This window comes from Apiospora hydei (genome assembly GCF_038363865.1).
Source record: "Apiospora hydei strain CBS 114990 chromosome Unknown utg000005l_segment0_segment0, whole genome shotgun sequence".
NCBI lineage: Eukaryota > Fungi > Ascomycota > Sordariomycetes > Amphisphaeriales > Apiosporaceae > Apiospora > Apiospora hydei.
Genome location: NW_027117364.1, coordinates 2,103,456 through 2,119,666, shown reverse-complemented (window position 1 = coordinate 2,119,666; position 16,211 = coordinate 2,103,456). Strand labels below are relative to the sequence as shown.

Here is a 16,211-nt window from a genome sequence, read left to right as displayed (position 1 = left end):
GATCTGGCGCGTTCTCCTTCCATGCGTATCTGCTGTATCAAGGGATAATGAAGAGCGTGTGAAAGGAACGAGTTTAAGCCAACAGTTGTGGTCAGCAATGCACCAGGGTAAAAAAAACCGGTTCGCCACAGCCTTGTCCGGAACGCCTTAGAATGTGTATAAGAGAAAGCCCTTCGGATAACTCAATAGCTGCATCGATTGTGTCGAACCTTGAAATGGTAAAGGAGCATAGGGCGAGGGCACATCCGTAGGCGTGTTACAAAAGTAGAAATACCCATGTCTCATCCTCGATCTCCTAGAATAGTTGGGACTTGGGGATCTCGTCCATGACGGACTGGACAGTAACGAAGGAGCCAGAGCCTCCGTCCTCTCGGAGGTAGTCCAGCAATACGCTGGTCTGCCCATAGAGGTTTTCCAGCGCCGAACGAGATGATTTGCCCAAGGACACTAGTGCTACATGTTAGTACGTGGTCGATTCTGAAAAAGGGGGACATGCTGCTAGAGCGCATATACTTACTTAGAATGGCTGAATTGAGTTCTTCGGCGACCGCCACCCGGTTTCTCTTATCAAGCAGGTGCGCGACCTCCTTGACTTGGAACGGGTTTTGATATGCCAGGAGAGAAAAGACATCTTGCAATGTTTTCCTTATCTCTTTCCTCGGGTCACTCATGAATTCAGCTTGCAGCCGCTTGCCATATTGTACTGCGTCCAGCAGTAGAGCGTCGGCATCCATGCCCTCTTCCGTCTCCATCTTGTCGTCATTCGAGAAACCATTCTCATCCAGATCCATCTCATTCGGGATGTCGTCCATTCGTGGCCGGCCATTACTCTTCTTGATAACACTGTTGCTTCCGTTTGTTGCACGATGGTTGTTGTTGTTGAACTCGGCTGACTTTCGCACCATTTCGATGAATTTGCAACACCTTAACCGGAAGTGTACTTGTTCGTTGTCCTCCAAAACGTGGGGATAGTAGATCTTTGTGTACTTGAGTGCCTGGTCAACGTCTCCTCCTAATATCGCTCTCCGTATGCCTGATATGGTCAGCATTGATTATTCCTGATCGCATCGGTTTCACTTACGCTGTCTGCGTGTTGCATCTTCGTCATCTTTGACGTTGATGCCCCCTACTTGAGTTCTAGGATCAAGCCTGAGAGCTTGCTTCTCCCCGTGGATTTCTTCTGCGAAAGCGCGCGCAGTCTCAACGTAGCCATCATGTTGTAGGAATTGCAGGACCTGAATAGCCCGACATGTCAGTGAAATCCGAGAATACGAGCTCGTGTAGGGTCAAACTTACCAGTCGTTGGATGAGATCCGTTTCGCTCAGGGAAGGAGAAACCAACTTGTCGGTGCTGCCGAATTGTCAGCCTGGGCTCGAACAGGGCCACAGTAGCATAACTCACCTTGTTCCTAAAATCTCCTGCTTCACTTTGTTCCGCTCTGACTGCATCAACCCATCAATATCAAAATTGAAGGGTGTGTGGCCAAAGTTAACCCGGATGTGTTCGCCCTGCTTCTTGAGACCAACTGCTGGGTAGATTGGGCCCTTCACGTCTCGGCAGGCAGTTCCTATTCGTCCAGTTAGCTTGGTGCTCCAGGATATGTGAGGTAAGAATAGCATGGTGATGGACATACCAAGATGGATGCCATTCTTGGTGAAAAATGCGGTTCCATTTTTGAAATTCACCCCGCACCCTATCGTATCTCCAACGCCAAATGTAGGGCCGTATACCTTGCCAGACTGGTGACCAGCATACACATGACCATCATCGCCGTGATAGCCATAAGAATCGCTTTCCCAGCCTGGCAGGCGGGCCAATGACACAGGCCTGTGTGAAAAGCCCACACTGATCGTCGTATCATCACGTTTCCTTGACAGGATGGTGACTTCGAAATAGTAGATTCCGGCCTCTGCAGGCATCGGGTGGTCTGCTCTGATAGCACAAGCCTCGTGCTCCCTCTCTCCGACCGGTTTCGGACCAGTGTATTTGACTTCCTGGCCGTCGCCCATGACCTCGAGCCCGCCATGTTTGTCGTCCCTGTTCCACCTCGTCGGTAGCGGGGCTATCGAGTCATCCTCCTCCAAAAGCGGCGCCCTCTCAATCAGATCGTAGGTCATACCATGATGGGAGACCGGCTTTGTGTGAGTCGACCCAGGGATAATCTGAGAAACATGTGTGCCACCACCGCTTTGTTGCTGAACCTCCTTCTGTGCCTGTTTCGCCTTATGCGCCTCTTCTAGTTTCTGTATATAGCTTGATCCTTTCAGGTACGAAGGCGTGAAAAAAGCACTGGGTCGATATTGACTGGCCCATAGGCTATCTCCCGTGCCTCCATTCATGTACTTCTGGAAGGCCCTCGAGAAGGGCGGTAGCTGTGGAACCCGCGCTCCGAGAGCCGACATGTCTCCGTCAGGTGTAGACGAGCCCCTCTCAAGCTCCATCGCATGGGTCTGGAACATGGATGAGAGACGCGGGGGGTATAGATCCGAGTTCATTTCGTGGGCTGGGTTCAGCAGATGCGACAAACGGTTGGTTCGGGGTTGCGAAGTCGAGGAGGTCGGGGTCGAGGTCGGATTGGTAGCAGCAGTGATTGAAGCGTAGGAAGACCTCATGCTAGGGATATAGCCGGTGAAAGAGGCATCTAGAGGCAATCCGGCCGGGCCATGCGCGTATGGGTTCGACATGCCGTGTCAAGTCGCTCGTCGTGTGGATGGGAGGGATCCCGCCAGCGGGCGAAGTGGACTAGACGCCAGGGCAGTAAATGCCGAAATAACTTCGACAGTGAGACACCGGGGGAGAAGTGCGCAGAAATACAGGCGGCAATACGCAAATCAGGAGGGCAAGGTTCAGAGTCGGCACGAAAGTCAAGTTTGGAAACGGGCAGTTGAAGGGTGCTGGGTGCGGTATCGCAGATAAGGGTGGCTTTTAGTTAAGGTTCGGGACAGTGACGGACGATGGACGATGAACTCCTGGATGGGCACTTTGGGTGGGAGGACGAGCGAGCCCTTTGACGCCGGACAAGCCGCCGCTTATGGCTTTCTAGTATTTCCGCAGGTCAACCGGAAGTCAACAGTCATGGATGGCAGTTCTTTGCTGTCCTGGAAGGAGTCTTGGAGGAATACGGGAGTTTATGATGAGTTGGAGGACGTTGATGTCGTCCGTACGGAGTACCTGTGGTGAGTAACCTAGTCCCCATCCCAGTCCCAGCGTGCAGCTGGAGCCAGCCAGTCTGTGGAGGTGGGTAGCTACGGACAGTCGGGACTACCTACCTGGCATTGGAATACAACCGGCTAACCGATTTCACCACTAAACCAATATGCCAAAACAGCCAACCCTTCGCCAATCGTCTACAAACTGAATAATTGAGTCTCTATTCACCTGACTACCTACTCAATCCGAAGCGTTGTGCGAGCAATAACCACATAAGCAGGCTTTGAACCGTATGGCTGGACTTGTCAGAGAGTCACCTGATTGATAGGTATGAGGTATTGACGGAATGACGATGCTACGTCAGGGACATGCTTGGAGCTCTCTCCCTTGCCAACCAACTCCAACAAGCACGCAAAGCATCGCGGTTCTTTTTCTATCTCCCCTCTCGTCTCCCGACACTTGACAATGATTTACAGTGCTATTTTCAAGCCGGCTTCCACATACGTGGGCGCCAACTCGATAAGTTGGAAACGTATTCAGCGGCAATGCCTACTCCTCCTCCGTACGTAGCTACGTTATCTACATGTACTTAGTCTTACCCACCTGGCCTGATAGGTCATGCGCTTCCTTATCCCGTATGGCATCATCATAGGTCGTCTGCGGAGAAGCCTCCCAGCTCTCTCCCAAAAGGAGCACGCACTGCTGTGCCCGTACCACGCCAGCTACATAGAACGGAGCTTAAAGCTCTATGAGGTATCTTGGATAATGCCTACCTACTCGGTTTCGTCTGCTCGCAATGAATGAGTGCACCGGTCGCATCAAGTGTGTCCGACTCCGCTGCCCACGTCAATAGCGTTTACTTCTAGCAATCACGTACGTGGTGGTTCGTAATGGGCATTGACGAAAGAATCTAGGGCATGGCAATGCTCTGTTACAAATCCGGCCCCAGCTTACTTGACATTCCAGTCGAGTCTGTACTCAGCGATCGATCATTTTTGGCTTTCGTATTGGTCCTCCTTGTTATCCACAAACGGAGTACAGTTACGACACAGCATCCTTCCCCATTGCAGATACTGAACTCTCAAGATCAACCAAGGCAGGCAATAAATCACGAAACCAAACAGGCTCATGAGTACCTACCTACATGTAAGTAAATACCAGAAATAGACCCCCTCCGCCCATCCAGCCAGCCACCCACTTTGGCCCGTTGGGACACACGGGGTGGGTTGATTATGTAACATGGAACTAGGATTCGAGAATGTCCGACCACCGACGTTGGCTGCGAGGTAAGCTTCAGGGCCTCACCAACAACCAGGACTGGAGATGATGGCCTGCTCAGTGGCTCGCTGAAGTCAGTGTCAACTGAAACACAAGCATCCGAACACCGCAAAACTACCTACTCACCGCCTATATGCAGCTTTCTATGTGTATTGCCCCTCGCCTCGGACGCGCCAGTCTGGCGCGATATACTGCTTGGCTATACTACCACTTTACATGTGAATACTCAGAAATCTGTTAAGCGCTTTGGCTCGAAATAATACTGGTTTTCCCCAGGGCGCCGATTGCTTCTGATGCTGCTGCACAATAGGCATCAAACTCGGTCCTACTTTTGACATTCACTGTAAATGGCAACCTCTAGATATAGTATGAATGCTGGCAATAGCCATGTTATTACATGGCCAACACTCTATTAAACCTTGGCTCTATGCAAAGAGCTAAACATATAGTACATGTGACAACGTCGTGTCCCTTGGGCGCCTCGCCGATGCAGCCTGATAACCGTCATCTGGCCCTTAACGCCCCAATAAATGACATGCCCGGCCGTGTGTGTGTGTGGCTGGAAGGGGTTGTCTTCCGATAGCCGCTCTGTCATCCTTATGTGACCCAAAACGCCTAGCTTTTATACCCTTCCGTGAACTCCAATGTCAATATCAAAAGCAATTTCCGCCGGAGCATGAGCTCGTGTCGAATGTAGTTGTGGAGAACGTGGCGGATGTACTGCCGCGTTCCAACGATATTGGCCATTACGACGCAGCAGTGAGTGGCATAGGGGCAGGAGAGCTGGCTGCCACCACGCTCGGGGGAACACTCTGTTGCTCGCCGTCGGCGGCGCTGTTGCTGTGCTCGCTCTTAAGTTGGCTGCCCCCTTCCTTGTTGTTCTCCTTGTTACTGCTTTCGCCCGACGCGGTCGATTCTGGGTTGACAATCTCCGGTAAGGACTTGGGCGGCGCAGTCCAGCGAGGCACCTCCCACAAGACACCTGTAAAACTCTTCAACCTGAAGCCACCCTTGGCCCATCTTCGGCAAGGCTTGCCGGACCGGTCGAGAGCCCGTAGGCCAGCATTGATAGCACCTTGGTTCGCCTTGGGGCCCAGCTTGTGGTACGCGCCTCCCGCACGGGAGCTTGGGTCAATCGAGCCGTCCTCCCTATTAACGATGAGTTAGCCAAGTGCTGGGACCAAAGTATGCAGGTACAAGCGATTGGTAAGTGGCTCCGGGCGCGGACCCATGAGGCTCTTTGCAATGACCTAAATTGATAAAAGTGAACTTACAGTCTGGGCTTCTTCTTCGGGCCAGGCTTGCCTCGGATCTTGGGCTCATTGCCATTAGCACCGGGCGCGCTCCGCTTGACACCCTTCTTCTTTGGGCCGTCGGTTGGGGGTCCCATCGGCACTTGGGCAGGTGTGCCCGGGTTCGACTCGGACGCGTTGTCGCCATTTACCGCAGTCGGGGGAGCAGGGGCATCGCTGGGTGGTGCTGAGGCGGATGGAGCTGGAGATTCCTTGAGAGGAGATTCTTCCTTGACCTCAGACGGCGCGATAATCTTCCTCAATCTGTCGGGCGAGACCTTGAGGGTAGAGATGAGGGTGGGCTTGCCCCCAGACTTTCGTCGGTCCTTGTCCTTGGCAGGAGTGGACGTCTTGGTGGTTGGGGTAGGCATGGCGATGGCCTGATGTGTGATCGATGATGGGTTTGATGATGAAAAGGATTTGGTAGTCAGAAAGCGAGGGTGAGAAATTTGATCAGGTTCGGTGATGGGCAGGCTGTAAAGTTAAGGTGGTGGGTGGATTGTGCAGGTTTGGCTGGGTTTAGGTTGGTCAAGAAGAAGGCAAGACGGCTTGACGGGACAAGTCGAGGATGATGGGTGATCCACCGCTCGCGCTGCTGTGTGTGTCGGTTGATGGTGTAAGGGGGCCAGTGTGCGAAGGTTTTTTCGGCGTTAGTACCTCAATCGAGTCCCGGGGCTGGACAGGGCGGTTGGTGATGCTGATCTGGGGGTGCAGTGCAGCTGTTGCAGGGCTGACTTCTGTAAATCACTTCACATGTGTAGGAAAGCAGACGACGGTGACGATGGCGGAGATGGGGTGGGATGAAGATTATTTATTGGATTGGGGGGAGCCATTGTTGCTCTTATTGTACGCCTGGCAAGAGTTTTGGGGCTTTTTGGTCCAGTCTCATTTCCAGTCCTTTTGGCCGCAGCTCCCAGGCGGCGTGACAATAAACGACGGGATCGATGCTCATATTTGCTTGGGGTGTGGTGCGGTGGTGCGCGGTGCTATGCTGGCTGGCTGGCGGCGAGGATTTCTGGGGAGGGCGAGCGTCCGAACTGGTCTGACCTTTCTTCCTTTCTTCTTTTTTGGTCCCCAGTCAATAAAGTCGCGTGGAAACCTGGGAGTGTCAGAGTGTCACCCGCTAAACCCGTCTGGGCCTAGTCTCGCCCGGCTGGAATAATCCGTAGATTCCTGTTTCCTCCATCTGTAATTGGCCTGCCAGGGATACCGAGATACCGAAAGATGTCTCTATTCGCACATGGTCAGATAGGGAGGAAGGCATGTTGCATGTCATTCCTGTTGTGCTATGCTCAAGTAATCTACTGCGATCTATACTCGTAGATCTAGGTAGTTGACTTTCGCTAGGTTGTGTGCGGAAACACTTGAGACGCGGCGATCATCGTCAAGACAAAGGGGTCGTGGTCATGGTCATGATCATGGTCGCCCAGTTCCAGTTAGTCAGTCAGAAGGTTGGAACAGGATCTTTTGGTTGCAGTCGGCGGCAAATCTGGTCTCCTCGGCCGATGACGCCAAGTGCTCGTAGCAAATTCCTCAAATCTAGCAGTAGTGAATCAGAAAAGCGATAGGATAGGTATGTAGGTACACCACTCCAAACGCTTGCGGCTATTTGACTTGCCATGGACTCCGCCCAGGTGACAAAGACGCATTCGGACTTCCCTGAATCGCCAGATGAACCCGGCTCGAGCGGCCTTGGTTGTTAAACAAGCCTTAATTGCGGTGGCAGGACAACTTCCTGTAAGATTCATGCATGAAAACACCATCGGTAAACTGTAAGCAGCAGCCAGCCTGTACGATGCAAAGTGATCCGCCCAAAGTTATTGTACTTTTTCTTCTCGCAGACCGCTCCTCGGGTTCTCCGTCAGGGCGTCTATCGCGGTTTGTCTTGTCGCTCCCTTCGCTCCATTGGTAGATTGTACACCTCGCTGCATCTCACGATGGGTCGCATGGGATCTGGGATTGCCAACCCAACCAAGCCTCTTATCGCCAGGTGGCAAGAAGGTATCATGAAAAGCGACGAGTTTGCCTAGTTTTAGGCTGGCCCTCATCTAGCGTACGTCAGCTTGGAGCATGTCCAATTGGCCAGGCTTTGCGTGATTCGGCTTCACTAGAGCGCTGCAGATGCCAATACCTCCACCAACAAACCCTCCCGAGGTCGGTTGTTACAAGTCATTTGGTTCCAACGTTTGGGATTGAACTGCGTGACCCCAACCACATCCGCCCACTACAACCGACAAGGCGTTGTGGTGAACTTACTACCTAGGTACATACATGATCAGCATCCCCGCCTCTCTTGAACGTCTAGACTAGCCAAAAAGATCGTATGTTCTTTCGAATTGCCTCAAACGATATGCATGCTCCTCGGGCAGAACGTAGAAAAGAGCCATGTGCGACACGTATAATCGAGTATTACACTAGACTACAGCATCATCCAGCGGCGACCAGGGTATTCCACAAGGGACAAGCTATGTCGAGCATCACGTCACGTTGGTTCCTAAATACTTTCATTCTGCATGGTCTGATATTCTGTAGTGGCAATTGTAAGACGTAGTAGTAGCGATAAAAAGGTAGGTTATCTCCGAATCACACATTGGCCTAGGTATGTATGTGGTGAGCTGCTCTTCAGACAATTGAAAGCCTTAGGGGTCCCAGTACAGACGACAAATCTCAGAAGACAATCAACTCGTCAACTTCGGCGAGACCAGCCCCGATAGATTTCCTGTTTACAGAGGTGCAAGTTCTTTGTAAACCTACACTCGTCACAACCAACCGCAATGTTATGTTGGCAAATATATTCAGTCAACAAAGATAGCTCATGGTCACCAGGCCGCGAAATGTAGCATGCAGAACAAAACAGAGGCTCAGGTCTCGTATGATCTCGGCCATCCCTGCGAGATATAAACCGTGTCCCTGGCCGGCCACAGGATGCCTTCTTGTCTATGATGTCCCACAGACAACATCTTCAATGCTTAGTCTCCCTTTCCCTCGTCATGAAAGTCAGGTTCGAATTGACAGCAGTGCTGTTGGCATCAAGCGCACATCTAGCTTCGACCACTAGTGCCGCGAAAGCCTCCCAACGCGATAATGTCAGAATAGTGACCCGAGACCAAGGGGCAGGGACTCTTCGTCTTGGAATGCTTCACCCGCGGCAGGCAAGTGGCAGTCTTCAGCAGCAGAGGGAGGGAGCAGCATGTGATATGGCCAGTTTTCGTGCTGCGAGGGAAAGGATGCAACAGCTTCTCTCAGACCTCCGTAATCTGTCCGCCACGGTAGTAGAGCAGCTGGAATCTATGGAGGCACTGCTTCAGGATATGGGAGGGGCGGCCGATGACCTTAACACCTCCTCGTCCGTCACGGACAGTGCAGATGGACATAGCCGCACGACTTCGGTCAGTCCTTCCAGGGAACTCACCAGTACACTTGGTATGGCAGGATCATTAAATAGCAGCTCATCAAACATACCAAGGCCTTATTTTGGCCTTAGCTCTGCCACTTACAGCCAGCCGAAGAGCATGCCGGCACCCGGGACCACAAGCACCGGCAGCGGCGGCAGTGGTAATGGTAAGGGCAACGGGGTTGGCAGTAGCGGTGGCAGCGTGCCAATCTTCTCTCCACCGATAACTTCATCTGACAATTCAAACCAGACCGTGAAGGTCATACCTATAACCACGGGCATAACCAGAACCAGCCATATAACTGCTGTTCAAACCAGCTCAAGCACGCGGATCACATCGACAGTAACGGTAGTCCCTGGCGGAGCCGAAACCGGGTCAAAAGACGCTGCCACTATCTCTGGCTCGAGGATCTTGACCTCTACCGCCTTAGACTCGAACCAGACCGAGTCCCCGAAGAGCACAGGTGGATCTGCCACAACGGGACGAATCGCAACGACCAGTACTCCAAGTCTTGCTACAAAATCCCCAGACGTCTTGGGTAGCGCCCAAACCTTGTCAAGGAGCAGCACTGAAGCGACTAGGGGCTTTCCTCCGGTTATTTCGACGGCTGTTCTACCGGACGCAAGCCAAATAAATTCCTCAGGGGCTGTATGGGGAACTCAAAGTGCTACCGACGGGATTGCCATGTCTTCGAGGACCACCCCTGGTCCCACTACAAGATCGTTGGGTGTTGGTTTGACTGCTTCAAGCTCAGCTCGGACAGGGCCTCCGGCAGCCCCAGCCAAGCAGGGGATCGAGTTGGGAGTGCAACGGACAGCTTCGATCGTGAGAGCACGGTGACCATTATACCCACCGAGACTCGAATAATCACCGTTACCACGACATCTAGAGCCAGCTTCATCGACCTTATTTCCTCCACATTAACCAGGTCATCTCTTAAAATCGACCCTTTCATCAATAATCCTTCTACAGTGGCAGATGCGGAATCAAGTAGCAATTTGCAGCGGATACCATCATATTCGGCGACAGCCTCTGGAGGGAGCAGTATAAGTCGGAGTGGTAGTGTTAGTTCGTCAGGACTGCCGACTTCGGGTTCCAATGATGACAATACTACTGGTAAGCCACTGTTGTCGAGCACAACATCTGCGGACGGGTTCTTTATCACTACTCCCACCTCGAAGCATCTATCAAGCATGGGGGCTTCGGGGACGACGTTGTTGTCAACCAGCAGTATCCGTTTTCTCAATGCTTCGACCAATAGCAAATCAACCATCACAGTGACGCCGTTCCTGAATTTGACAACAACAAGGCCGCACTCGAGACCCAAAGGTTCCTCTAGTACGATAGCTGCCTTGTCTGCTGTGGCGACAACTATGATAGGCAGTATAAGGGGATCCAATACGACTATGCCCTCGTTCCATATTGCCTCTGTGGACTCACAAGGGTCGACAAGCGCAGCTATGCCTACTTCTGCTTCTGCTTCTGTTACATTACCGCATTTATCCCCATCCGATGAAGACTGCAGCGGATCAGAAACTGTTGCTCATCCCCCGAACAGCTCCAACGCTGAAAGCGCCCTAGCGACTAAAATCAGTAGTGGCAGAGTCCCAGATCTAACATCCTATGGGAACTTCGACACAACATCGCTGCCAACAAAGACGAGTGCGAGCACATCGTCGTCGCCAGATCAGACGACGCGTTCTGAAAATTTTTCAACCTCAACCTTGACCGCCAACAGCAATATCTCATCCTCAGCTTCTGCTCTGAGTTCTATTATGGCCTCCTCAACACAATTTTCGACAATAAAAAAGAATCCGCCATCGCCTTCCTCGACATCTGCAATTGCACCTCTACAGGACGCCGGTTCGTTATAGTTCTCGACTCGCTCCACGACAGGTACACTTACCGATGGATCTAAATTTGCTGATCCTACGGCATGAGGCTACATTCACCCCTGAATCAAATACTCTCATGGATGCCTTTTGACGACGAAAATAATCATGGATACGAAGCACGAGTGATTGCCATTAATCGTACTTGATGTACCACAGCAGGAGAAGAAATGTAAACGGTCTACTTGATGGTTTACGCGGGTCTATGGTTGGGAATAGGGTAACACTTCTTTCTGAGAATCCGGCAAGTGTCATCTTTGGCATATGAATGAGGAAAGGGCGCCAAACGGGCCTGTCTTATGCAATCTCTTCTCTTCGATATCACTTTGTTCGTAATAAATTATCATTTATATGTTTCGGTCTCGCGATTCCTTTCTTGGTCCATCAATCAGGTGTAAGTTGCGAAATTCCGCTTTACTGGCAAGAGTGTCATTCTTTTGGGCAAGTGATTCATAGACCTATACTACTACAGACCTGATACCCTCCGGACCCATAATACCAGGACTCCGCCATCTAACCCCATACTTTAGAGCCGGGCAAGATGCATAGACGCTTCGCTCTCTTACAGCGCCCGCATATCGAACAACAGCCCACCCTTCTCTTCCGCCACATGCACCGTATACCGCAACCGGACCTGCACGAGCCGCTCCTCCGTGAGCTCGTACTCGGGAGGCAGGTCGACCTCGTCGAGCCCAGTCATCATCTCGGCCACGGCCTTGGCGCAGAGCGCCGCGTTCGGCATGCCGTGGCCCGTGTAGCCGGCGCACAGCCACAGGCCCTCGCCGCCGCCCGCGGATGCCGGGACGGGACCAACCCACGGGTTCGCGTCCCGCGAGTAGCCCATGATGCCCGACCATTCGTGCGTGGCATCGAGGTCCTGCTTGTTGTTGCTTTGCTGGGCCTTCTCGCCCTGTGGAGCCGTCCGCGCCGCCGCCTCCTGGGCGGATTGGATGTCGATGTGCAGCTTGTCCACCCCGGAGATCGCCTGTTCGGCTGAGGCCTGATGGTCTTGGGGCACGTGTTGACGGTGCACCTCGGCTTCGATCTCGCCTGGTGCGGCGCGAAGCTTGAGATCCATGGCCCCGGATAAGCTGCCACGCAGCCACCATTTTACGGGCTCGTCGATGGTCGAGTCGTCCCACACACCTACAGCGTGGTTCTTCGCCAGTTGACGTCCGCCGCCCAAAATGAGCTCCGATAGAGGAGGCGGGCGTTGAACAAGGTAATCATCGCGTCTCATGATACCTTCGTCACCCTCCTCGCCCATCAGATAGAAAGTGTGGCCTATGTCCAATGGTGGGTCACCCTCCTTGGGCTCATAAGGGGGCTTCAGGCTGGCGATCTGGCCACGCGTTGGGACCAGGATGTCAGCGAACTGAGGAAGGAGGTGAGATGTGTAACCATTGGTGGCAAGGAGGACGCTCTTCGCGGTGATGTGACCTCGGGGCGTGTGGACGATCCAGGCCGGGTGGCTGGAGGCTTCAGACACGGGACTTGATAAGTTAGATGGCGGCTCGGCTTTCTGAAGCCCCGTCACCGGCGTGTTCGTCTGCAGGTTAAACCCGCCGGCCTTTGCATCAATGAGCCTTTCTAACACGAAGGCGACCAGCTTATAGGGCCATAAGCTGGCTGCATTCCACTGCACGACTGCGCCCTCAGCAGTGGGGATTCTCAAACCTTCCAGCGTCAATTCATTTCGCTCGCCCTCGAGCAAATATGCTGGAGAACCGGCGACGCCCTTGTTCACCACAGCAACGTTGGCTGCGAGATCCGGGTAGGACTCATTTAGGCGCTGGATGACTTCCTTGGCCAGATCAAACAATGGTGCACTGTAATAGGCATGCACACCGGATGTGGAGTGCCAATCGCACGGGATCGAATACTCCTCCACTATGGACTTCAAGTACGAGTATGTACGAAGCTCGAATGAGGCAATATGAGGAGGCGCCGCGTACATAGCCGGCTGGCAGTGTCCGCCATTCTATCATCGTCAATGTCAGCCTTTTTTCTCTTTTCTTTTTCATTCTCATAACAAAGATGAGAGGAAGACTTACCCGACCAGTAGCACCGAAGCAAGCCTCTCTGGCCTCCAGCATGACAACGTTCAGCTCAGGCTTGCGCTCCTTCCAGTTGTGAGCGGCAAAGGCGGCCGTGATGCCGCTCCCCACTATGACCACATCGGCGGAGGCGGGGAGTTCGGGAGTTGTGCGGTGACCCAGGAGCTTCTCGGAGGGCTCCTTCAGCCAGTACGACTTGGATGGGTTGGAAACAGGCAGACCTGCTTGGCCCGAGAGCAGTTGGGGTTCAGACATCGTGGTTTATACAGCCGAGAATCTAGATGGGCGAGAGGGAATTGTAAAGGAGAGCAGATGGTGCACGAGTGAGCCATGGAAAAGGTAGCGGGTGAGTAGGTGGGGCATCCTGGCCTGACAACCTCATTTCTCTCCACGATTTAGCGATTGCTAGCCAAAAGTGATCTATTCACACGCCGATCTTAGGTCTTTATTTGTGACACTGCACAATACGAACTCCATACTGGGTGCATGAGAATGCTGATGCCATTTTCCTATTACATACATCGCCTAGGTAGAATGATACGCCACCCGTAATCACGCCGACGATCTTCGGTTTTGAGCTTCCTTGGCCGCAGTTGCGAGATCCTCGCTCTGAAAGGGTAACTGTTCAGCCATGCCTAAATCAGGATGAATATACTTTCAAGACATGACATTCATCTATAACATGAGAACATAGGTCTATGTACTCGTAACGACCTGTCTGCGTAGCACCCCGAGTCGAATGCAATACACCAAAGCATTTTTCCGTGCCATTCCAACCAGAGCCACCAGATTAAACGCCGTGAAGGAAAGTCCCCGCTTAACCAGTCCGCATCTTTCTTCTCTTGCCGACCTGGGCAGAGAAACCTGTCTTGATTGCTGTGACAGACCGGCGCGAACCGCAGTGGTGGCAGTTGATGAAGTACAAACGGTTCTCTCCCTTGTTGAGCTCCGTGTCGGCGGATCGGCACGTCTTGCAAGTGACATACTCGATGATGTACTTTCGCAGGACGTTCTCGATCTGCTTCTGCTGGAAACGACCTATAAAGGAGTTAGTTGACTACTATCTGGATTAAGCACAAAACAGAAACTTACCCTTGATAACCAGCTGGCCAGCACCGGCTGTGGAACCGCTCGTACCCAATTCGGCGAACAGGTAAGACGTGACGTGTTCCTCGGAACGCTTCATGCGCTTGCAGATGTCTGGGAGGTTGCCGAAGATGGTCTTCTTGTTACCTTCACGCATGCACTGCGGAGGTGGGATCTTGTAGTTCTTGGATCCGGATGACGCGTGATCGGGGTTCTTCTGCGCAAGAAGGTTGAAGAAGCGGCTGAGCAGGAGTTCGTAGCTGATAGGCTTGGTCTCGTCGTGAGTCCAGATACCAGTGCCCTTGTCCATATCACCAGTCTGCTCTTCTTTGGGCTCTTCGGCCTGGTCCTCGGCGCCCTCCTCGCCCATCTCCAGAGCTGCGATCTTGGCGGCAAGCTCGTCCTCCTCGGTCTTCTTGGACTTCTTCTTCTTCTTTTTCATCTGTTCAGGTTGTTAGCATGGCTGCGCCTGGCAAAGGAGACGGGGTTTGGATGCCACGCACCGTCAGATCAAGACCACCCTCGTCGGCCGCGCCCTCAGCGGCGGCCTCACCGTCGGCGTCCTCGGTCTTCTTGGACTTCTTCTTTTTCTTCTTCATCATAGAAAGGTCCAGTCCATCCTCGGCGGGGGTTTGCTCCTCGACTGGTGCTTCGTTCGGGTTAGTAAAGGCTCCTAGGGCGTCAGATAACGGCGGCGTACTCGGGGCATGAGACTGAGCCGTGTCCTGGGCTGCTTCAGCGGACGCCATCTTGGTAACTGTTCCGTCACCTTCTACTACGACAGCTTCTGTGTCAAAAACGACCGATTTGCGTGACTTGCGGTCGGGAGAAATGGGGCGTTCCTGTTTGGTCGGGGTTAGTTATTGTGGTCGAAAGCAAAGGCTTGCGACAAAAAATCGGTCGACTCGGTGGAGGGGTCGAAGGGGTCGAAGGGGTCGATGAAATACAAATTGGCGATGGAGACCAATGAAAGAGGTTGATGGGCAAGGTTGTCACAACTGGCTTTGTCTCTCCTTTGGATACGATAGATGGGGTTATGACTCTTTCCCACGCACTCTAGGACCGTCTCGGAATTTTTGGTGCGCTCTGCCGCTCAGAAAGGTGGGGGAGTGCTCCTCGTACTGCGAGCGCAAAGGCGGGATTGGTGGGGTTACTCTTGGGAGGCAAAGACAGATAAGGATAAGCCACGCTTGCAGCTTTGGCTCTTCGGAGGGGGAGTCTTAGGGAGAAGTAGGCGAGGCTCGAGGCGTGGATGATGACAGGCTAAGACAGCAATCGGTTGATAGTTCAGAGGAAACTGGGTGTAGTGTAGCGTGTAGTCGGTCCAAGGACGCCAACCATCAACTGATGAGGCTGATTCAGAGCTGCTAATCAAACACACACTGGGTTGTCATAGCACACACACACTATGCGATGTGTAATGCAACAACACCAACCAGCCGGGGTTTGGGTGCTAGAAAGGGACAGACAGACAGACAGACAGACAGAGAGACACACAACCACATTACTCACCTCTGTCGCCATGATTGCAAAGGCAATAGTGAGAGCCTAAGTTCCGATAGGTAGAGTGGTTTCCCCGAGTATCTGGCCTATGTCCTGTCCTGCGGTGTGACTATGATGCGACGGCGGCAGGAAGTCCTTGGATGTCTCTGGAATCCAGTCTGTCGTTCCCGGGCGTTCGCTGCGAGATAGATGCGCACTGTAGGATGATGTATGTATGCAGGTGGACAAGAATAGCCCAGGTGGGTGATGGTGTACAGTCGATGATTCGCAGTCAAATCAATGGACTTGGCCGTCTCTTTTCGAGGTGTGCTATCATTAAAGTGTGCAGGTGGTGGTTGTTCGGTTTGTTTAGCGGGAGGATCGAGTTTTCGCAAGAGCAAGAGCAAGAGCCGGGAGATGGACAATTCGCACAAATGACGTTAGGCGCAAACATCCACGATTTGAACAGATCAATTCTAGTATGTACCTATCTGTTGGCTGCTCCCTACCCTCCCTCTGACTCAGACTGGAATGGCTGCCAGTTCCCTGTCGCACCACCTAATATCGACCATCCATCC

General features: G+C 52.7%; 4 protein-coding genes across 4 annotated transcripts; all 4 read right to left on the bottom strand.

Annotated features, from left to right (window-relative positions):
* Window positions 1-295: 295 nt before the first annotated feature.
* On the bottom strand, window positions 296-2,685 carry PG997_006134 (SPRY domain-containing protein; the record flags this gene model as incomplete). The annotated part of the gene is made up of 6 exons (XM_066810449.1): window positions 296-447; window positions 518-1,033; window positions 1,082-1,235; window positions 1,297-1,351; window positions 1,403-1,568; window positions 1,635-2,685. The coding sequence occupies 6 exons, from the start codon at window positions 2,683-2,685 to the stop codon at window positions 296-298; spliced, it is 2,094 nt and encodes a 697-aa protein (XP_066669372.1).
* Window positions 2,686-5,175: 2,490 nt separating this feature from the next.
* On the bottom strand, window positions 5,176-6,092 carry PG997_006133 (uncharacterized protein; the record flags this gene model as incomplete). The annotated part of the gene is made up of 2 exons (XM_066810448.1): window positions 5,176-5,578; window positions 5,704-6,092. 2 exons carry the CDS (start codon window positions 6,090-6,092, stop codon window positions 5,176-5,178), a joined length of 792 nt encoding a protein of 263 aa, XP_066669371.1.
* Window positions 6,093-11,570: 5,478 nt separating this feature from the next.
* On the bottom strand, window positions 11,571-13,320 carry PG997_006132 (uncharacterized protein; the record flags this gene model as incomplete). The annotated part of the gene is made up of 2 exons (XM_066810447.1): window positions 11,571-12,989; window positions 13,063-13,320. 2 exons carry the CDS (start codon window positions 13,318-13,320, stop codon window positions 11,571-11,573), a joined length of 1,677 nt encoding a protein of 558 aa, XP_066669370.1.
* A 562-nt stretch (window positions 13,321-13,882) lies between these two features.
* On the bottom strand, window positions 13,883-15,675 carry PG997_006131 (eukaryotic translation initiation factor 2 beta subunit protein; the record flags this gene model as incomplete). The annotated part of the gene is made up of 4 exons (XM_066810446.1): window positions 13,883-14,092; window positions 14,168-14,593; window positions 14,655-14,993; window positions 15,664-15,675. The coding sequence occupies 4 exons, from the start codon at window positions 15,673-15,675 to the stop codon at window positions 13,883-13,885; spliced, it is 987 nt and encodes a 328-aa protein (XP_066669369.1).
* Between the last annotated feature and the right edge of the window lie 536 nt (window positions 15,676-16,211).